The sequence below is a fragment of the Anopheles arabiensis genome, chromosome 3 (assembly GCF_016920715.1).
Source record: "Anopheles arabiensis isolate DONGOLA chromosome 3, AaraD3, whole genome shotgun sequence".
Taxonomy (NCBI): Eukaryota; Metazoa; Arthropoda; class Insecta; order Diptera; family Culicidae; genus Anopheles; species Anopheles arabiensis.
In genome coordinates, this window is record NC_053518.1 from 45,399,950 (window position 1) to 45,423,684 (window position 23,735).

Sequence of the window (23,735 nt, forward strand, 5' to 3'; positions counted from 1 at the left end):
ACCATAGTGCAGCAAACTTAAATAATTGAAGAAATAATTTTAATCCCCATTTCGTGCAATAAAATAAGCGTTGGAAGGGAGATTTGTTCGAACGTTGTATTTCGTTTTAAAAGTGAGGGAGGTAGTGGAAGGTTCACAATTTTAGCATTACTTTATTGATGCATAAAGCCTAAGCAACTCAACGGTAAGCCGACACCTATGCCATAATGATGATATAAATCCTACTAACACACATCTCACATATGGTTTCTGCCTCATGCAGAAAAGTTACACATAACGGATTTCTGCCATAAAATGGCATAATCCTTTTCCTGGAAATCTTGAACAGAGCTTCTATCTAGCGTACCAGGTGTTTAGGTTGTTTCTCTCCTCTTGTGATATAGCATCTACACAGGTCAACTGTTAATTTATGTTTAGTAAATCAAATAAGTAATAATACATTTATACTACTTCATTAGTTTAACAATATCGTGTAATGGATTCAAATCTTGAGTGCACCGAGTCTTCTATTCGCTGGACTGACTATCTTGTTATGGGTAAACTAACCAAGTTACTGATAGCCAAGCGCTTAGATGGCTCATGGTACATCGAGATTGTTTAGGGTATTATACATTTAAGTTTTCAGGCAGATCAAGGTGTATAGATCTCGTTGGCAAGATATTTTACAATACATGTAATCTGTCCAAACTGCCGCCAATACATCAATGATTGTAAGCATAACATGGATTAGCACTCTTGGTATCTGGAAATGAAATTGAGGCCCAACCATACTTATTACGTCATACATTAAAGAAGGAATAAAAGTATTCGTTCTTCTATCTAAATGTTTAACTAATTTATTATAATATTTAAAATGAAAATATTGGTGTAAGATTCATAAAACATATGCATGTAACGTTCAGGAAAAAAAAATGAAATTTCGTCTCTGATTGTGCCATAAAAGTGCACCCAATGGCATATTTTGATTATATATCGCGTGATGTGATTTTGAGCTTCAGAGAGTAATTTACGCAATTTCATGTTTCCCCTTCAATAACAATTCAACTTGACTTTGCCTAATGGACCATTTCCTCAAAATATTGAAAAAGCCGCAAGGTGTTGCAGTACTTGGTATCAAATTGAACGGAAAATCGGAGAAACCTAGGAGTTATTTCTGTTTGATTCATGAAAAAGCTTATATGACAAACACATTGCAAGAAGGAAGTAATCGAGAATGGCACGGTGAAAAGAAATAACAGAAAATCAAACTGACATCCTAATGGTTTGAAACCCTTCATTGCCAAATGGAGGCGCCCAGCCCTTGGTGTGTTTTTATGTGTAAACCATAGAGCACACACACCTACACATATACATTCCATTACGCACACACACTTACGCATTTTTTTGTGTGTGTAGAAACAAATTCCATCCCTCTACATAAAGTGACGCCTATTTGCTCACACCCCTCTCCCCTTGTCCCTTTAGTCGGTTACCATCACTTCCACCTCTTTGTCTGTCCAACCACAGACAAACTCTCACACCAATGGCGGGCGGCCTAGCAAAACACACTATGCAAACCAGCGTTATTTTGGTTTAATTTCAAAACCTCAAAACTATTTACCACTCACACCTGCCACTGCCACCGTTCGTACCATGGTCGTTCGCTACCAAACCGGTTCACCTCGGATGCTGTCCTTTTCATCGGCAAACGCTGCTGGTGAGTGCTAGTCAACCCAACCGGTGGCAACATTAGTGTTGTTGGTTTTGGCAAAGCCACCCCATTGAAGCCTCTTTCACTTCCGTTTGGGTTGCATTTAAACGCATCCGAGCTCGAGCTTTATCATCAGTTTTCTATTAAATGTTTAGAAAGCATTACGTTAAGAAATGACGATCACTGACTACAAATACACATGACATTGATGATAAAATGGGCTGGAAATATGTTTATAAATCAGTAACAATTTGATCTAAGCTAAATGAAAATGTATAATATCGATTGTTCATATCACTTTAAACCTTGTTTCGCATGTGTGATCGAATGCACCGAATTCGAAACAAATTTACTAACGATTTTCGCTTTTGTGACATTTTTGAAAATAGAGGACACAGAAGAAAACCTTGCATCAAACACAAAAACATACATACGGCACATATGCACTAACAAGCTTGATAAAAAATCATCTACCTGCCCAACGTTTGAATCACCACCAAAAAGGTAGATCAACAGGTATGAAAATGGAAAATAAAATTTAATTGCCACCAAAGTCAGCAGCATGGAAAAATTACCAGTGCTTAACCAGTTCAAACGTTGGTAATGCGTTGGATTTCACAACCTCCAAAATACTACTGCTCCAATTTTGCTGTCATCATTTCAGGCATTTGCAAAACAATACAGTGTGCTTAAGGTAGAAATACGAACTTGGCTTGTATTTAAAAATAAATTCTATGAATTATTTCATTTTGAAGTACGCCTAATTGGCTACGACGACAAAAAAATTCAATATACATAAAGCTTTCTACAAAAAAATAATATTGCTAACAAATAGAATAACAAATTCTTTCATTTTATTATAATAAAAGAACAAAATATCCACGGAGAGTATTAAAACTTTCCTATGCTTGTAGGACTCATTAAAAATAATATTATACTAAATTTTATTTAAAATATTTTATATTAATTTTGTTTTTATTTTACTTTAAAAAATATATCAAATCGTTTACAACTAGTGAGTTACAGACGATGCGTGTGTTACATATTGGTATCCATTAAAACGCACACTTCACTTGATCCCTCGCTCTGGTCAGAATAATGAGCACCACGTGCGAATGAACGCAGACTCTCTTCTACCGAGCTGGAAGGTTGCAACAAACCCTCACGCATTACTACCACCATTAGCTGTGGCAAAATGGTTGCGACGCTGCAACAACCTTTCCACCTCGCTGAATGTTCCATGACGGTACAAATCGTGTTAAAATAATATGCTTTTAATTTGAAGGATCCATGAAATACTTTTACGGATGGTCATTATCATTATGAAATCAACCGAAGTGATCCTCGCACTTCGGCACTTCGGCACAGTCAAGTCCTGTCCTGGCAGGAGTAATAAAATTTGCGCTGAATAAATAAAACAGTGTCACCGTGGACGGTTGCTTTTCATCCGCCACTCTTACCCTGTTTTTTTTTTACACGCCAATTTTTGTCCATCCACTTCCACTGCTGACCCGAGCTTGTTCGCCTCAGAACAAAAGGATGGCCCGAACCGAAACGGTACAGCGTAAGTGTCAGCATGTTACCAGTCAGTAAGCGAACCAGTCAGTGATTGTATGCCAGGATAGGCGAAAGTTTGCATGAATAATAAATAAGGTAAGGGAAATTAAGGTACCGCCTCTGGCGTGCTGAATCAAATCAGCATTGGGACAATGTGGCGGTACAAGTAGGTTAGCGAAAATTGTAGAAAAGTAGGAATAACAGAAAAGTTTGTGCGAGCCGACACACAAAGATTTATTTAACAAAAAATCATCAATATCACTCAATAATAAAATATTTTGATTTAACTGAACATATTTGTTCACATTCTTTGCTGTTGGGCAGTTCTGACAAATATTAAAACGGTTAAAAAATAACTTATTAAAAAACAACTTATAGCACACGCAATAATTTATTCTATAACATTAACATAAAACAAAACCTGAAGCTAGTCTGCAGTAAGGCGCAAACGATGCACAATGCTTTCTCTACCTGACCATTCTTTATCAAACCCATTCAAAACAAAACAGCACTATCATGTGCCTTCTAAAACAAGCCTCATGTAAGCAGTCGAAAGAACGGCATGGTACCAACATCAACGAGCCATCATCAGATCTTGCTAGCCGTATGATGAAGATCGTTTTCCGCCCGTAAGGTAAGCCATGCATGCGAAATAAAAGCGATATTATTCTTGCATAATAATGCAAGTAATGTATTCTATTTTAGGGTTAGTTTAGACCGACAGGAAAAACTAAAAGTGACAATGAACGAAGATTGTGAACATCCTGAAATTCATGATTTTATTGGACCGATTTAAGGTTTTTCATAGCTTTTGTACTGTAAATAACTTTAACATTTCCCCGACATATCACTTAGGTCAAGCATCTTATGCCCTCGTCCATTGTCCCTTTTGAGTATAGATAGGCATAACACGAATTATGCGGCCAATGAGTCGATATCAGCAATGGCACGCAGTTTTAATTTATCATATGCAGGAGTTGATTTCCACTGCGTTACATTAATATATAAAAGTGTACGATATCTTGTGGAGTCTTCATTTGCGGACAAGAATAGTATAAATAAATAAATAAATAAATAAATAAATAAATAAATAAATAAATAAATAAATATATAAACAAATAAATAAATAAATAAATAAATAAATAAATAAATAAATAAATAAATAAATAAATAAATAAATAAATAAATCGTCAGTTTTTCTTTAATAAAATAATATCATAACCGTGGTTCATGAAGTAAACCCCTCGGCATTTCAAAAAACTTATCAAAAATGCCTTATTCTACTTGCATTTTATACCTGTACAGGAGACTCCCGAGATTCGACCGTATTTAAGACCGAAAAAAGTTCCGAAGCTAGATGTAAGTCTAAAAAGTCGTAAGTGGAATCCCATATCGTTTATAACCGGGGTAAAAAAGTAACAATAATTTCTTGTATTTTAATTAAAACAATTGTCAAGAATGCATTAATTTCATAATAATACTCTTACATGAGCTCTCCGAGATACGTGGTACCTCTTATATGCGGATTCGATGATACGCGGATTTCTTAATTCGACAGCTGCTTGAATAAATTGTGCTGGTTTGACATGTAAATTGACAGATGTATGATAAATTCACGTTATAAAATCAAAATATTTGTATAAAAAGTACAAAACATCATAAAGTAATAAAATTGTAATCTCTGAGAATATTGAAACGTTGGAGGTCCGTCGTTAAATTTTTGAATCTGATTAGCTTACGTGCCTTTAATAATCATGCACATATGATCATTTTTTGTCGATCGTTTTTCCTTCATTTTCTCATTGTAATAAACCTTAAACATCTTCATTCAAAAGTGGACTAGAAGGCACCCTTTTTTAACATAGTAATGTGGAATCTAATAGGAGTTTCCTAAGAACTTGAAGAAAATGGTACCGTAAAGTTAAAACTCCGCCACATAAAGTTCACTTCCCGTAAGAAAGTGTCAAGGAAGTGTCCCAAAAATATGATCGCCCCTGGAAAACCCCATAAGAATTAATTATTTGTCGAAAGTAGTTGTTCAATCTTACGATTTCGGATAATGTTCTTTCGCGTTTCGGTGTAACTTTTTCTAGCGTTTTATAATTACCGGGTGTTGTTCCTTGTATTGCACAATTAGAAGAGAGTTTATTTCACGCAATTCACTTATACTTATAAACTAATCGATCGTGCCCGAACGCTCCGAACTCAACGAATGATCTTCGTGTTTCGTTAAACACGAATCAACTGGCAGGGCTTCCGTGCCTAAGCCTGAACAGTAGTATTGTTATTAGAGTCAAAACGCCTAACCGTGCACCCAGACATCTCACCAAATGGCATCGCGCCGAAAAGCGTGAAGCCAAAGTCGATGGCATTCTATGATATTCGATAACAGGTCTATATAAAATAAATCTGTTTCACGGCGAATATTTTCACGCCATGTGCGGGCGCGTAAAAAATTTGGCATTTCATAGAATGTGATGACAGCTAGATACATACACTAAGGTGTGAAATGTTTCAGCCATGTTGATTTTGTCTATTTTTCACTCTTCGCTGCGTGAAATTGTCTCTATATCTAGTAGCACAGTAATACTAGTATTTTTCACAACAAGGGCAAGTATATTCAATTAAATACGATTAGGACTAAAATGATGTTGAGTAAACTAAAACGCAATTTTAAAAACATAATTAAATTATATGCGTAATTATTTCACCAAAAACAAAGAATCAAAATTGCATCTAAAATTGTTTTTTTGCATTTTATTGTAATTGTCCACATTGAGCTTCACGAAACCTTACTATAATTGCATTACCCTCTGCAGGTTGTTTCGGCTGGAAAAGTGCAATTATTATCGCCAGTAATCAAATGCATTCGTATAGAAAATTATAATTTACGATAGCGTCAAACCCAGCATTGGGTATATTGTTCGAAATTCGTTCGAGTCAAACGGCCGGGATAACCACTGCATCACTACAATCATATTTTTTTTCCCGGTTTCGATTTCATAAGCTCATCATCAGATTTATTCTCTCTCATCATTCGTTATATATTATTGAATCATTGTTTGTAAAATGAAGGCAATGCAATCAAATGTTCCGTTTTACAAATGTTTCACTCGGCAATAGAAGATAATCCTTCTCAGAGGAGCTTCGAAATGTATCAAAAATACCAAAAAAGTGCTCCTTTAGGATTTAACTTTTTCATCATCATTTGCAATGCGACCCCCTACTTACGCTAGAACAATCTATGTTTTCCCATAACAGGAATGAAGATTTATCTAATGAATAAATTCCCCGTTCAATGCATTGTGTGAAGAAAAATGACATCCCATTCTTTACCAACACGCATTCGGCGATTCAACGACTAAACGATAACGGCTGACCGTGAAAATTGTTTGACCATGGATGGGCTATACACGAGACATCATCACATTGCATGGAGCAAAACCGACAACAGCGACAATGTGCAAGTGGATCATCGAACACATTGCATCACTGGGTCCGCAACCGCAATTGCACAACAGACCAGCAGAGGGCAAACCCGCCGGGCCGGGTTCAGGGACAGATGGGTAACGGAAAACTGCCTCCGACGAACGAATGCATTTATGGAAGATCTGCAAATGAGCAAATAATTGGATGAAGCTCGAACAGTCGCAGGCATGAATAGTGCCAGTGCGTCCCGTTTTCAGTACACGATCCAACCACACACGGAAGCGCGCTCGCCCGATTTCGAACGATGCAAGTAAAACAAGGGCAGCATAATTGCATTTGTCGCTGTCGGCGATGTTTCATTCCATGGCAGCAACCGTTCCGAACACCTATTACTGCTGGACGAGAGAGAGAGTGTGTATGTGTGTGTTGGGAAAAGGTTTGTCAGCACCATCAAAAGGAAATTCATGCCGCAACTATGCCTGCCTGTCGGTGGCAACGCGGGAGAGAGCGCGAAAGGGAGAGTGAAAACAATGGTAACAATCCAACACGGCCGGCAGAAGAAGCAGAAGCAGCCGAATGTGATGGTGACAACACAAAAATGGTATCGTATTCTGCGGCACGCGGCTTTGAGTGCAGAGTAGAAGGAAATTTTGACACCCATAATTATCGTTCTCCCACGGGATGTTCAAAGTTGCAAGTATGAACACACACACACCCATTGAGCGCATCGAAGAGATATCGTAATCGAATGCAATTTAGTGAAGCTGCAGCTACAAACAATAGTAAATGCTAGAGAGCAATGAACGGCGACGATTGTTTGAGGTAGTAGGTAACGATATTGCTAACGATAAATTATGTCCGGCATGTGTATCAATTGTTAGGTTGATATGATGACCATCGTGGTCGTAAAGTATCAATTTATACTGATTCTAAGTATATTCAGGATAAACAATGCGGCCTTTTGGATCGTTCTTACTGAATCAAAGAAAGTATATTCAGGGAAATTGCTAATGTTTAGGCAACACATTAAAACATACCTTTAGTCCAGTTTCCTTAAGATAACTTTGATTTTAAATAACTTTTGAGCACTTTATGTTTCTAGTACTTTGGATACTCTGCATATGGGTATGAAGGAATTATTTTTAAATACCGTTTAAGTCAATGTGCTTAATATGCTTACTGTATATTTTTTTAATCATTCTTCTCTCTGCTATTATTACAGTCAACTCTCTCTTATTTGAGAGGCGATGGGACTGTCAAATAAGAGGGGGTTTCAAATTAGGGGAAGGTAGGTAAAGACGGACACTGCGGGTAAGATGGACACTTCTCATAAATGCATGAAAAAGGTAATTTTCGAGTAATTCAACAATGTAGAATCCAAACTGAAGGTAAAACAACACATTTGAGAACATTTTTCGTGTAATATATGCAAAATTGGTTAAATTCACGAACAAAACAAATTTTCAATCGAGCGCACCTTTGTGGATCTAATTTGATTACTGCAGGTCTTAAGCTCTGTAACTTGTATTGTTTATATTTTTGGAAGTTTTATTACATGAACGATTTGTCATGATTGTTTAGCAAAAAACTGGCGAAAGAGCGAGAGTGAAAGAATTAAAAAATCTTGTTTTCTGCTGGTTTAAACATTCTGACACCAAAGCGGGAAAGACGGACACCTTGTTGTAGGGAAAGATGGACACCGAATTTATTGATTTTTGTACTTCTTATATCAATTGGTGATAAATGGATTTCTTCAAATACCTTAAATAAGGGTATTCCGATGCTATAAATCAATCAGTAACTAGAGAAAGTATTGAAATAAGCGAGAAATGAAACATCAGTCAAAATAGTAGCCATTCGTTATGCTATTACTCGCTCGACGCTGATGATGCGCTTCACGAAATCCAATATCTTGTGACGACTTGGACAACTTTCATAATAAAAAAAAAGATGAAGTACTGATATCAAATCGTTCAGGAATAGATGAGAGATTATATGACTTTACAGAATGTGGTTCAAAAAGTTCAATCTTCAATGTAAAAAATGGCTGGACCTATTAACAAGGCCCTCAAATATGCTGTGGTCGCGGACTTTCTGCGGATTAATTTCCTAAAGCGAAGTTTTAAATTGTTGTTCTGTAAGCTGATGCAACGTCCACTGTTAGTGCCCAATATTAAAAAGATGCCTTAGATTCTGCATTCTACGTACTATTAGAAGCGGTGCTTACAATTCCTAAAACCACGGTTGAATGAATCGTCGTTGCAATAGGCCAATAATTGGTTTATAAACGTACCAGGACGTGGAAAGCGATAGAATTTGTTAAAATACTGTAAAACTCTTCAATTTCCAACGTTTTCTAAAGGTGTCCATCTTAACCTTCATAGTGTCCATCTTTCCCATATCAGGTGTCCGTCTTACCCGAACATTTCAAAACTGCCCGAAAAAAATCATGTTTTTCATTCATGAAAAAAACGCAAAAATCGATAGAAGTTTGAAAGTTTCAACACATTTTCTGATAAAACATGAGTATAAGATACACCTGGTTCCAGCTACGTTCGAATCGCAAACCGCCTGCTTCGAATCGCTTGCCACTACGATCGAATGCGTGCATCCCCAGTTGAATCGCGTGCCAGTACGGTCGAATCGCGTTCCACTACGGTCGAATCGTGTGCCACTACGATCGAATCGTGTGCCGCTACCATTGGATTTCTGAAAGCAAGAGCATAGTAAACTGTTTGTTTACGTTTGAAAGCTGTTTCTTTCTTCGCCGACGGCATTTCGTTTGTAAAATACTAATAAAAGGGAATTATTCTCTGATTATAGGCAAACCCCACGAATATTGGTTGAAACCATGGATTTTACCATCTAAAACGAACACCGAATATTAGTTGAAAACAAGGATTTTACCATCAACAAGGGACCACGATATTCGTTGATAACAAGGATTTTACGTGTAATCAGTGAATAATTACCTTTTTTTAGAATTTTACAAACGAATTGCCATTGGCGACGAAAGAAGCAGCTTTCAAACGCAAACAAACAGTTTGCTATGCCCTACCTGTCAGAAATCCAATGGTAGCGGCATACGATTCGATCGTAGTGGCACACGATTCGACCGTAGTGGAACGAGATTCAACCATGGTTGCACGCATTCGATCGTAGTGGCATGCGATTCGAAGCAGGCGGTTTGCGATTCGATGCAAATGGCACGAGAATCGAACGTAGATGGAAACAGGTGTAATGTATGCACATTTTCATGGTCGTTGCACCTATATATCCTTAGATTTTTACCATTTCCCTTAACGTGTCCGTCTTTACCTACCTTCCCCTACAGAGGTTGAAAGTAAATGAAAAGTCCATACAAACAAGAATAAGACAGTACATTTAGTATGCAGCCTCAACTGTTACTATAGGAAACTGCGAACACGATTGCCAATTTGAGCATACATCATTCAATAACCATGGCAACACCATACACAAATAAAAGGGATTTCAGAGGTTTTCCAAATTAGAGGGACAAAAATGTACTGGAAATGAGGGGACTGTGGAAAATGTTAGAATTAGAGAGGTTTTTCTAATTAGAGAGGTGTCAAATAAGAGAGGGGTCACTGTATTTACAAAAATTTACACCTTTGAAAACATAGTTTGTTTATATCATACAATGTGTCTTCTTCTTCTTTGGCACAACAACCGCTGCCGGTCAAGGCCTGCCTTTGTACCCACTAGTGAAGTGAGCTTGGCTTTCCTGCCGTACCGGCCGTACCGGCGAACTCGTTCGTTCCTGGGAACGTTCGCCGCGACGCTCATTTTCACTCATTTCATAGCCCTCTAGATCAACAATTAGAAAACCGTATAGATTTTGTAATGGCCAACCTAGTGGTAAAACCCTGTCCGATCTAGTGATGGGTAAACGGAATCGCACCCACGGCTCGGAATCGCTTCCGAGCATTGCTACTCCGGCTCCGATTCCGAAAAATTCAATTCGTCGATTCCGCCAGGAGCCGTCGGAGCCGTCCGGAGCCGTCCGGAGCCGTCCGGAGCCGTCCGGAGCCGTCCAGAGCCGTCCGGAGCCGTCCGGAGCCGCTAGTCGACAGCTGGAGCCGTCGGAGCCGTCGGAGCCGTCCGGAGCCGTCCGGAGCCGTCGGAGCCGTCCGGAGCCGCTAGTCGGCAGCTAGAGCCGTCGGAGCCGTCCGGAGCCGTCGGAGCCGTCCGGAGCCGTCAGGGCCGTTGGAGCCTTTGGAGCCGTTGGAGCTGTCCGGAATCGTTGGAGCCGTCGGAGCCGTCCGGAGCCGTCGGAGCCGTTGGAGCCGTCGGAGCCGCTAGTCGGCAGCTGGAGCCGGTCGGAGCCGTCGTAGCAGTTGGAGCCGACGGTGCCGGTTGGAGCCGTCCGGAGCCGACGGAGCCGACGGAGCCGTCCGGAGCCGGTCGGAACCGTCGTAGTCGTTGGAGCCGACGGAGCCGTCGTAGTCGTTGGAGTCAACGGAACCGGTTTGAGACGTTGGGGCCGTCGGGGCCGTCGAAGCCGACGGAGCCAGTTCGAGCCGTCGGAATAATATAATTGTAAGAGTCGGAAGTCTTCTGAAGCGCTTTAATTTCCCGATATCAGCGATGATTTTATTTTAAAAAACAGCTTACGAGTAAAAAAATAGTCTTTTTCATTTATTGCTCTGAAGTTTTTTTGTATTTTTTTTAAACAATAAAGTCAAAAACAATTGTTTGCTCCGTACATATAGGGAAAAACTATGAATCAAACTATTATTGATCTTTATTTTCATAAAAGATGGACGGATGATTGATAGTTATATTCTTTGTCTTGTCCATGTGCCATCATGTTATTCGGTAAAAAACAAGTGTGGCCTAAACCATACACGTTAGTCGATGTAAACAACCGTGCAAAACTGCCATAATTACACTCGTCTGCCTCGTTGTTTCGTATTTTATCAAACCCACCTCCCGTCATAGTTCTATTGCTCCTTGACCTCCTAATTTGATTCATTTTTTTTCCTATATATATACGGAGCAAACAATTATTTTTGGCTTTATTTTTGAAAAAAAAAACACACAAAAAAACTTCATATCAATAAATGAAGAAGACTCTTTTTTTACTCGTAAGCTGTTTTTTACAATAAAATTATCACTAATATCGGGAAATTAATGCGCTTCAGAATGCTTCCGACTATTACAACTACTCCGACGGCTCCGGACGGCTCCAACGGCTCCAACGGCTCCGACGGCTCCGCCGGTTCCGGACGGCTCCGGACGGCTCCGGACGGCTCCGACGGCTCCAACGGCTCTAACGGCTCCAACAGCTCCAACGGCTCCGACGGCTCCGTCGGCTCCGGACGGCTCCGACGGCTCCGGACGGCTCCGGCTGCCGACTAGCGGCTCCGGACGGCTCCGGACGGCTCCGGACGGCTCCGAACGGCTCCAGACGGCTCCGAGGTCGGAGTTTTGCACCTACCTTCCGGAACCGCTTCCAATTTTGGCGGAGTCATTCGGAAGCGATTCCGGATTTTTGTTGAATTTACCCATCACTAGTCCGCTCATGAGCGACGAATGTTTCTCGTCGAAGGAGTTCGCCAGTACGGCTGATTGTTACCATAGAAGGATAGTCAGTTCTACGTATGGGGGCATGGTCTATTCGGAGCTTGAACCCATGACTGGCATGTTTGTTAAGTCGTACGAGTAGACGACTGTACCACCAGACTGGCCCAATGTATAACCAATTTTAAATTGACAATTCGAAACAGTTGTTGGAATCCTAATTCAAAACAAATGATGAATCTGGGGGGTAGCTGAATATTCTGCTAAGAAACAAGGAAAATAGTTTAAAAAACACATTTCTAAAATAATAAAAATAAAAAGCAGAAACGAATTTAAATTTGTCACTTAAGCTCACATCAGTTATACGAAGATATAAAAAGTTTTTAATACAAACTGTTCTAGTTGGTCCCTCGTTGTTTATCTTTGAATAATTGGATAGTGTTGTTTCACACCAAAACTAGTATTGTTTTCATATTGTTCCTCTTGTTTTACAATAAAACAAAGTGCAATTCATTTCATTTTGCTGAAAAACAAAATTATCACTGAATTATACGCAAAACTGAATTATACGCATATATGAAACAAGTGAAACAAAAGTACATTTTAAACAGGTATCACACGTTAACTTGACCTCAAAATGTGTCCCAATTATTTTATCAGGGTAACGGGTTAAAATGACCCCCTGAGGCAACGACAGTTTTAGAACACACCATACGGTATATAAAACACAATTGCAGCAGCTAGTCGCAGCAATCAAAATGAACCTCTGTTTTACAACACTTTCTCCGGTAACCGTTCTTGTGAGCTTCACAATCGTTTCTGCCGTGGGTTGCAGTCGATCGGCAGAAATTTACGATCATACAAACGGGGAACGAATCGTTGGAGGTGTTCCAGTTGATATTCGGGACTATCCGTATCAAGTGTCTCTGCGTCGTGGAAGACACTTTTGTGGTGGATCTATTATAGACAGCCAATGGATACTAACTGCAGCCCATTGTACTAGGTAAGAAACTTGTCGGATAACCAAAAAACAAATCATCATAGCACAGTTTAATTTCATGCATCAAACTAATCCATAGAACCATCAATGCTCGTAACCTTTGGATTCACGTCGGATCGTCTCATGTGAATGATGGAGGCGAATCGGTAAGAGTACGACGAATATTGCACCATCCTAAGCAAAATTCTTGGAGTGATTACGATTTCTCACTACTTCATCTTGACCAACCACTTAACCTTAGTGAGTCGGTTCAACCGATTCCGTTACGTAAACCATCGGCAAGCGAACCAACCGGTGAACTATCGGACGGAACACTGTGCAAAGTGTCCGGCTGGGGAAACACTCACAATCCGGACGAGTCCGCACTCGTCTTGCGGGCTGCCACCGTTCCCCTTACCAACCATCAACGGTGCAGTGAGGTGTACGAAGGTATTGGAAGCGTTACCGAAAGCATGATATGTGCCGGGTATGACGAGGGTGGCAAAGATTCCTGCCAGGGCGATTCTGGTGGCCCGCTCGTGTGTGATGGTCAATTGACTGGTGTAGTTTCATGGGGCAAGGGATGTGCCGAGCCGGGATATCCGGGAGTTTACGCAAAGGTTTCGACAGCGTACGACTGGATCGAACAAACAGTTCACACCGCGCTGGCATCTACCGAGCGCCCAAATGTGGAAGCCTTTTAATGTCGAATCATTTTAATCCCGGATTTACCGCGAGCAAAAAGTTACACATGTCCGGTATTATGGATTATCTTTCACCGAGCTGAACGAATTATGACCGGAATGTAATGGTGTCGCATATAGACAGGGCGACTGCTGCGAATATCAAGCTCTACTATCCTTTCGTTTAATGTATGTTGAATGTGTGTAATTTGTGATATGCTTAATCGAGTAAAATTATGTAATATACTCGAAAGTTGTATAAAAAAGAAACAAAAGGTATAAAGGATTAATTTTGTTTTGAAAGAAAATTATGCTATTTGACTTATACACAAAACTGAAATTTTTCTTTCATATTTTTTCTTCAAAAATTAACTAATTCTTCATCTGCTCAGTTGAGATTTGTATTTGTTATACGTTTCGAATAATCCATATAAAATTTACGTCTCCTTATCACCATTCTTGGGGAACATTGTATCAAAATCATCGCTGGTAGCCCGAATGTAGCGTGCGGCAAAGCTTTCAGCAGTCAGCGATATCTCTTCATCAGACTTAGTAAGATCAAACAACTCACCAAATTGTTCCTCTGCAGGCAATATCTCACTGGGAGGAAATTGATCGATCGATCCCAAAATATCATGAATCTCAGCGATTGGATCGTAGCTTTCACGATAGCTTGGCTCACTCTGAATGGTCTCTGAGTGGATGACCCTTGTAGTATCGCTACTAATGCTTGAACATTGCTCCTGAATACTACAATCGACGTTATCCAACTCATTGCCCGTTCCTGAAGTGCTCATTTTTTCCCAGCTTATAGCAAACTCCGGAAATATTTCATTATAAATTTTCTTATAATACTGCAATAAAAAGGAAACATATTTTAATACCAACTTCAAAGGGGAATTTAACTTCAAATGCAACTAACATACCTTAGGTTGAGCATACGTCAAACCTCCAATCGTTATTTTTTCAATCGACGAAACAATACTCTCATCTTCGTTAGTGCTTTTGTAATCTTCTGACCCGAATAGCTCTTCCCGAGTTGTAGTCGATGCGTCTTCATCGCAAATCACTGGCTCTGGCACAGGTTCTGGCAAACACTGATTCACCACAAACACATTACACTTTGACAAACTGGCCAAAGCTATGTGCACACCGTCTTCCAGCTCATCCGCTGGAGAACAGTTTGGTACGGAACCTTCCGGCTCTAGCTGATTGCCATCTACTAAAGAATGCTTTGACACCTGGGTAGAGTGACATTCATGGCGACCGAAATGCAATCTGCAAATTTCTCGCGTCATCTCAACCGTATCCAAACACTCGTTATATTCGCTTATAAATTTTAAAAGCTCTTCATACTGATTCACCATCCACTGGATTGCCCGCTCGTCCATTCGTTTTTGCTGACTAAAATGATCGTTTTGGAAACGATAAAAAAGTAGGCTTTGTTTGCACAATGGTAGCACCACACTTACTCTACTGCAGTTTTAACAATTTGTTCCATCTCCTTTATGATACGATCCTTTTCCTGCTTCATCCGGCCGGATACTTCGCGCTCCAACTTTGCCCGATAGTAGCTGGCGATCTTGCACAACATGTCCTTCGCTTGTTTCCGTACCTTCTGGCACACAAACTTTCCCCACAGCTGCCTTGCTTCTGCATATGAACGATGAAGATTACCCTTCTCTTCCCAGAACCGTTTTTCCAGCCTTGCTTCCATCTCTTCCAGCAATGCATCATAGCGCTTACGTTCCTCGTCCCTTGCGATGCCAATTTTCTGGCGACAATCAAATTTTATAAAATCCACCTCGTCCGAACTGATGCCAGCTGCAGCCGTTTGTTTCAACCGTTTTCTCCAGTACCCATCCACTCGGTGCGAAACGTTTCCACCGATCTGAAGTATGTGTTCGTGTATCTGTCCACGAACTGCTTCGGTGTCGTGTCGTGACTGGGTGCTATGTTCGTCCGACAACTCGAGTCGATCCGGTTGCACCGCTGACCGTTGACTCGGCTCCAAAGTATCAATTACAATGTTTGCCAACTCCGGCCCTAGTTCTCTGGCCATCTCGGAAACCGTAGGAGCTGTACCGGTTCGTAAAAAATATGTACGACGACATAATTTTGATGGTTTCATTTTCTTGCCGGAAATCATTGTAAGTTTATGACCAAATGTGGCTGAGTAAATAGTCGAAACTGTGCCAATTTTTCGTATTGTTTTCACTCACACATCCAGAACAAAGTGATTGTCAACAACAATCACTAGTGGCTGGGTATTTACAAGAAAAAAGTATAGCCTGAAGATCGCTAGTGACAAGCGCTTTTGGGGTTTTCACGCCTACTGCTGTTAAAACTTTTTCTATTTCCGTAGATACCATCGTCTGCTATACACCAACGGAAAGCCAAACAAAAACAAACATATTTTCCTCATTTACAGTGATCGGCATAATAAAGTACCCACCTCTTACAACTTTACATTTACTCCTTTTTTCATGAAATAAGAAGTTATCGCACTATTTTTTTAACATAATTCGTTATATGCTCATTAATGTGCAGTACTAAACTGTGACAGAAATTAAAAGTATGCTTTGAGAAAAATTAACTACCCAAAATTGCACTAAATATCTGTGACAAAATAATATGACCATTTTAATCATTCTTGAGAAATATTTTTCAAATATTTAAAAACAAAAATAATGCAATACGATAACTACCTTGGTTACGAAAAAATGGAATAAATGTAAAATTGTAAGCAGCAGGCATTTTTTTCACTGTAATACGAACGACTAACTAAGTTATTGACATCTCGTACTAAATTCACTACATTTTTAATCCAATATTTGCTCTAGGTTATTCACTTTAAATTGTGTCTCCACATCCTTCAGAATATGTTTTCCAAGGATAACTTTCTCTCTGTTTTGGACTTAGCCGTTCACCTTTGGAGATACAAGCTATAATCCATGTTCTAGCGGCATTCGCAATTGTTCCCACTGATTCCCAGCTGATATCTTCCATAGCATATGCCACACTTGCACATGTTACTGATATTGAATGCCATGTTTTAAATTAATATCCCCATGCATGTGTTGTTGTTTAATAAGAAATAGCATATTATGCATGCACATACAGCCGCATGCTCTTCCATCACTTTCACATTCGTTTTAGTATCGCAGAGCAAACGCCGTCTCAGCAGCTAGAAGTTATTAGTCATGGCTTCTCGAAGCGCTCCATATCGAACGAATCGAACCATGTCCACTTGTCTTCGTTATGGCGCTTCGTTATCAACGATGATGTTGAAGTAGGATAATGCGGAGCCAGGGTTGCTTGTTTGCAGTGTTCTAGTGTTTCAGCACGCTCTCGCTGTTGATGCCTGAATTCGGCTATGTAGGCGTCATTTTCTACCGTGTCTATAGAGCGCCACCCTTAGCATGAGCGCCAGTTTATGATACGATGTTGTTCCATCCTACACCTACCCCTTGTGTTGTGTCCCATCACACCCACCAAGATCAACAATGGCTAACCTCAACACTCAACACACAACCACCACCAACACCATCCAAAACTTAGACCCGTAAGGCTACACTTTACTTCAAATGAGCTCACCTTGAGATCTGGCTGACCTGTACTTTGTTTCTCCTTGCAGGCCATCCTCAACCGGGTTCCTTTTTCGGTAATTGAGCTACACTCCCGGGTACAGCAACTGACTAGTAGAGTATCGACTCGTAGCCCCATTCCAGGAAACGGTCGAGAACCCGGTGGCCCTATACGGGTAGTAGATTGATACGCAAACATCGTTTCTCCGGCCTTTGCGGCTAAGCGGAAGCCAAGGAACAATCTTCCGAAACACCCACACACACACACACACTAACACTATTTGCCGGGAGGAAAGTGGGATGGAATAACACCACACCGATGGGATGAAATTTGCATTCTAATAGATGACGCTCATGACGGACAGATGGCACCTTTCCAGTGTGTGCATAACCTGGGACTGGGAAGCCATGCAAACAAACTCCATTGCAGCTGGTTGGGCAAATCCAATCTCCGACTCGATTGAGCCAAGGTCTTTGAAACAATCGCTATTACGCTACAAACGACTAAATAAAAATAAATATCTGTAAGTTGGTGCTATGGTTTTGGTATATGATTAATAAAGAATGTATTAAATGATACATATAACATACATCCCGGGCAACAATATCCATCTGATTCAGGGACTAACTGCGGTTCCGTTCGCTTTTCATTGCTATCAGCAAAACATGCTTAATATTACGAAGCTTTCCGTTTATCGCAGTCGATGGGTAGATATAAATTAAAATGAATTTCGGTATAGGTATAATTTAAAATGAATTTCGAATAGTCTCCTTCTCCTTCTTCTCCTTCTTCGAATTTAGGCGGCACTAAATTTGCTGTTGGGAGATTGAACAGTAAACTTGAAATGCCGTCGGAGCCCCCTTCGATCATCAGTCGCAAACTCTTAATTTTTTGCCTACGGGGGGGGGTGCAATTGATTCAGCGGGGCCCCCTTCGCAAATCACATCCTTCGCAAATCATCTGTCGCAAACTCTAAATTTTTTTGCTGACGGGGGGGGGGGGAGGGTGCAAATGTTTCGCCAACCTCGGGGCCCCATCGGCCATCCTTCCGGGGGCCCTTGTCGCTAGTACTCTGTCCATACGGCATACTATAGAATGGCGATCTACGGGGACCCTTAATCGGCGGGGCCCCAGGCGACCGCCTAGTCCGCCTACCGTTAGATCCGCCGCTGCCGTGCCCGACGGCCCGAAGCCGACCACGAAGGTTTCAGTCATTTTGGAGCGCATGGTAAACCGTCTGCTACCACGGAACAGAACGTCTCGGGCAAAGGGGTTCGGGAGCGTCAATTGGGGGTCTATTCCGTGGTAGCACCGCTACTGATTTCGTAAAGTGTTGTAGGGAAGGCAATCGTATGCGCCCAAACCTTCACTTGGGAAAATCTTAGCACCAAACAAAGAAACTCACTCATCAAATGCTGGTGTAAGACTGATTTATTATAATAATTTCCTCCTTTTATACTCTAAGTTACAAATTATCTTAACCTACTTAGAACAAACTAAAAATTATTAAAACTTTAAATTTAAACATCCACATTCGATGTAGTCGCTGCGCAACACCTTATGACGAAATTCAAATGCTCTACAAATACCCCTCTTAAAGAGTAAAATTTCGCATAACGAGCAATTCTATTTTTGTTCCCGATAAGCAATTGTGATCATTTCGAGAGTTTCAATACTAAGAATCGTTAAATATCAAGCTATTTCCAAAAGGGGCAATTAACACATTAACACCCACTGTCCAAAACTCACAAAGTCATAAAAATCGAAAAACGCCGGGGCGGGATCAGATAGCGGAGGTCAGGCTAGATCATCAGATCAGATAGCGGAGCTCAGAGTTTTGCTGCCCTTATTGACAAATGGAGTAAGTGAGGTAGTGTCTTCAGTTTAATTGCTCCATCTCTTTCCTTCTTATTTGACAATATCGGAGACTCTCTTCGGCTTCGGCCGTGGAAGTGGGCAGGACGTGGATTTTAGTGTTTAGTGTACCTCCCTAAGAAGCGTGTGTTTCACAAGTGTGAGGTGTAGTGATGAGTGTGTTCTTGCATGAATTCTTGATCTACTTGCTCTTGAAGGCGAGCATTGCGATACTAAGAATTGATCAATGGATTACTGTTGCTACTTGGAGGTGTTTCGTATGGTTGTGATGCATTAAAACCTTTTGCATAACCATTAAGTCGCTGGAACGGATTAAACTCGTTATGAGAGTATATATCAGTAAATATATAGAGTGAAATTGTGAAAATATTTCCCACTAACAACAAAGAGGTTGGAAAATTTCACATTTTGGGTCTTATTTGATAATTTTATTATTCATTACCATTTAAAATCTTTTGCAAAATGATCATAAAATAATCCACTATCCATGCAATCCGTGGATCTGAGCATCATTCTGCAAACAGGTACATAAAAGAGTTTATGTATTGCGGCAGTCGATGAGGGGCCCCGTCGATGAGTGGCCCCGTGTATCTGTAGTCCAGCATCTATAAAAGTTGAAAGAATATGGCACTGTATTAGCAAGGAGGGTCCCGTGCTAGACGAACTCTGAGTACCCCCTCCCCCCCCCCCCTTCCCGGCATCAACAAAATTTAAGTTGAATACTCATTATTACTTTTATCTCATTTATGTTCATTTATTTTTACGCGCCAGCGTGGTTTCTTTCCTCGACGCTGTGTTACTAAAAACCTGGTAGAATTCGTCTTTCACTACCACACAACGTTTATTTCTGGAGCTCCGATGGACGCAGTATTTAATAAGGCTGCGTTTGATCGAATAAACTAATGTCTCCAACTATTGTTTGTCCGATTCCGACACCGACAAAATGGGAACAACTAGTTCCGTCCGTAGTCGGAGTCGTCTGGAGTCGGCAGGAGTCGTCCGGAGTCGTCTGGAGTCGCACGGAGTCGGAGTCTTCCAAAGTCAGCCGGAGTCGACTTCATTCACATCGTTCACAGTCGTCGGATAATAATAATCGGAGTCGGTTGGAGTCAACTGGAGCCATCTGGTGCATTGTGCGTGTTATGTGGCATTTCATCACCGACAAACCGACGTGACACTTCGAACAAAATGAGCTTCAAAAGTTGTCTCCTTATTTCAAATGAAAATACGTTAAACACTAGCGCCATCTCTATAATGATTCGCTTACTACACTGACACAGAGAAGAAACTGCTAAATCCCCTTTTTGTTTTTTCTTCGCAAATTCCAATGCGTATTGTTTTATGTACTCCTCACATCTTTTGCATTGATTTGAAAACTTATAAAATGATTTTCCTGTGTGTTTTGTCCAATTATTCTCACAAAATCTTGCCTCACACTTCCTTCGCCATTTGTATTTAGAAAAGTTGTTTACATCGAAGCCGCAGTGACCAGAGCTTACTTTGACAGAAGTGTTCGCCTCACTGGTAAATCACAGTACTTTCGTGTGGGACACTTTTGTAACGCCAGTGTCACGTCGGTTTGTCGGTGATTTCATTTCGTTGTGTTTTTCCCTTTGCGCGTGCACTTCGTATATAGGAATTTGTTTCAAAGGCCACTCCGGACGATTTCGGACAGCTCCAGACGATTCCGAACGACTCCGGATAATGCAGGGCGGACCTTCCTACTGGAGTCGGTTCTGAAAATAACGGAGTCGGATTGGAGTCGACTCCAGATTTTTGCCAACTTTACCCATCACTAGTGTGAACCATCGCTTGCTGTTGGTTAAGCTTACATGTATTGATCTTTCTGCTCCTCTGGTAGATTGAATCAGGTCCTACATCACTGAACGCAGCTACCACGTGCAAATCTATTATGTTTTTTCCTCTGTATTCGAGATTACGTCTGGCATTCCTCAGGACAACAATTTTGAGTCTTTGTTGTTCTCGATCTTCATCAATGACGTCGCTCTGGCAATTACGGAAGCAGATTGTTTGCTCTATGCGAATGATGTTAGACTGTTTAGTGCTGTCCGGAACACTTCCGACTCTCTTTCTCTGCAAAGATCGATGAATGTTTTTTTTTCTGACTGCTGCAACTATAACGTCCTGGTAATTTCTGTAGATGCAAGTGTATTTTAATGCCGTTCTTTACAACAGGGACACGACTACCGCGTTGCAACGCGGTGAGGGAATTAGGAGTCTTCCTGGATCGCAAACTAGATTTCCGACAGCATTACTATGAAATTTCAGTCAAAGCTGACAATTTGCTATGATTTATTCGACGACAACCGAGAGCGTTCCATGATCCACATTGCATTGAACTTTAATTTAATAATAATTTGAGTAATTTTCAGAACGGGTTCTCTTCGAAATCTTTCTACTTTATTGATTCAACGATCTCATAAATACGCCACGCACTCACAGTATATGTGTTCCAGCTGACAGTTCTAACTCAACTGACGATTTATTTTTCTTCACTTCTATTCCGTGTCCTTCTCTCGCTATTGATACAACTATCCATCTCTCTCTCTCTCTCTCTCTCTCTCTCTCTCTCTCTCTCTCTCTCTCTCTCTCTCTCTCTCTCTCTACATAATCCCTACACAAGCGTGTGTACAAATCCTGATTTTTTTTATGATCGGTTTTTTGTGTTGTTTTCTATTTATTAAAATTTACGGAAATTTACGGGTAGGGTTTGTCCCTGGGAAGTTTCGTCAACGTTTTCACGTATCGTTCCACAGTCTTGCGATTGATTCATGACGAAAAACGTAAAACCCGTAAAACCCTGTAAGGGAACGGTCAAAGAATCGCCGCATGCGATTTCGCCGCAAGCAGCAAGAAATGAGTTTTCTTAATTTTCTAGGTATTCAAGGTATTATTATGAGATATTGTTTTATTTTTATGAAGATAATCATTATTTGATGTGATTTGCAAGTGCTGTCATTAACGACAAATCTCATACAAAATCTTACGGCAAAATCGCATGCCGCGAGGTTCTGACCGTTCCCTAAATAAACGTATCTCCGTTCTAGTTCTAGTGATACACAACTTAAATTATAAAGCATTCAACAGTATGGAGAGAACGTGAACGCAAGTCTTAAAATTGCATGTAAAACGACTGAAAATATCGTTAGAATTGGACCTCGGATCACGTTAAACGTAAACTATGTTAAATGATTAAAATTTAAAACCAACCCAAGCGCCACAGATTAAGCTTAAACGACTGGAAAATTAAATATCCATAGAAAAAAATGAAAGCTCGATAGCTTTACTGGTTAAGCTCAATAGATGGCGCTTTATAACTCATTATTATATTGCTGTCCTTTTCCTGCAATTTATTTCGACACGCTTCATCTAATCATGACCTATATAACCTTCAAACTTTATTTCGCATTTAACGGAAATTTGCTGGTAGGGGTATCAACACCATCGACCATTATTCAAATCTCACTTGCTTTAGTGCTGATGGTGTTCATTGGAGTTTAGTATATAAACAATCGTATCGCCGTTCTAGTTCTAGCGATACATAACTGAAATGCGAAACCATATACCCAAGGAAACATTTTGGACCTAGCTTGAACAAAAACTGGGCTGTCTTGCTCTATCTTCTATACCGCACCTGCTTGCACTCATTCGCGAGCGTTAAAATATACTCTCTCGATTTCATGTTCTCGCGAATTGCCTGCTGCTGTAAGAATGTATGAGTGAATGTGCAGCGTTTTTCTCTGTGCTTCTTCTTCTCCCCCCTCGTTCTTACTCCCTTCTTCCATCGATCTGATGCGCGATTCCTGATTCGACCGCGCAATAACATTTGTAAGGTTCCGCCGCAATGAGATACTGTACGGAAATATACAGAGCATTTCATTTAAGCATCCGTGGTCCACACGGAACGCCGATGAACCAAACACAACCGGCCACCCAAACATCCAAAACGCGATGAATTGGTAAAACTATGGACCTGAGATGGGGCCCTATCTCAGTACCCAAACTGGTACCCAAAGGCAGACAATTTTGGACTTATTTTTTGAGAGAGCTAAAGCTGATCCTCCCTCTTCTCCATTTCTCTCTAGAATTCCATTTGTATGAGTTCTAGGAGAAGGGGAAAGGGAAGGAGATGAGAAGTAAGTGAATTAGCGGCGGAACCTTACAAATGTTATTGCGCGGTCGAATCAGGAATCGCGCATCAGATCGATGGAAGAAGGGAGTAAGAACGAGGGGGGGAGAAGAGGAAGCACAGAGAAAAACGCTGCACATTCACTCATACATTCTTACAGCAGCAGGCAATTCGCGAGAACATGAAATCGAGAGAGTATATTTTAACGCTCGCGAATGAGTGCAAGCAGGTGCGGTATAG

General features: G+C 40.6%; 2 protein-coding genes across 2 annotated transcripts; one reads left to right on the top strand and one right to left on the bottom strand.

Moving 5' to 3' along the window:
* The first annotated feature begins 12,978 nt into the window (after positions 1-12,978).
* On the top strand, positions 12,979-14,081 carry LOC120899889 (trypsin-1-like). Its single transcript, XM_040306216.1, has 2 exons — positions 12,979-13,223; positions 13,300-14,081. The coding sequence occupies exons 1-2, from the start codon at positions 12,979-12,981 to the stop codon at positions 13,901-13,903; spliced, it is 849 nt and encodes a 282-aa protein (XP_040162150.1). The 3' UTR covers positions 13,904-14,081.
* Positions 14,082-14,261: 180 nt separating this feature from the next.
* LOC120904304 lies at positions 14,262-16,228 on the bottom strand. The gene is made up of 3 exons (XM_040314196.1): positions 15,355-16,228; positions 14,809-15,286; positions 14,262-14,736 (listed from the first exon to the last, which is right to left on the bottom strand). Exons 1-3 carry the CDS (start codon positions 16,029-16,031, stop codon positions 14,320-14,322), a joined length of 1,572 nt encoding a protein of 523 aa, XP_040170130.1. The 5' UTR covers positions 16,032-16,228; the 3' UTR covers positions 14,262-14,319.
* Positions 16,229-23,735: the final 7,507 nt, after the last annotated feature.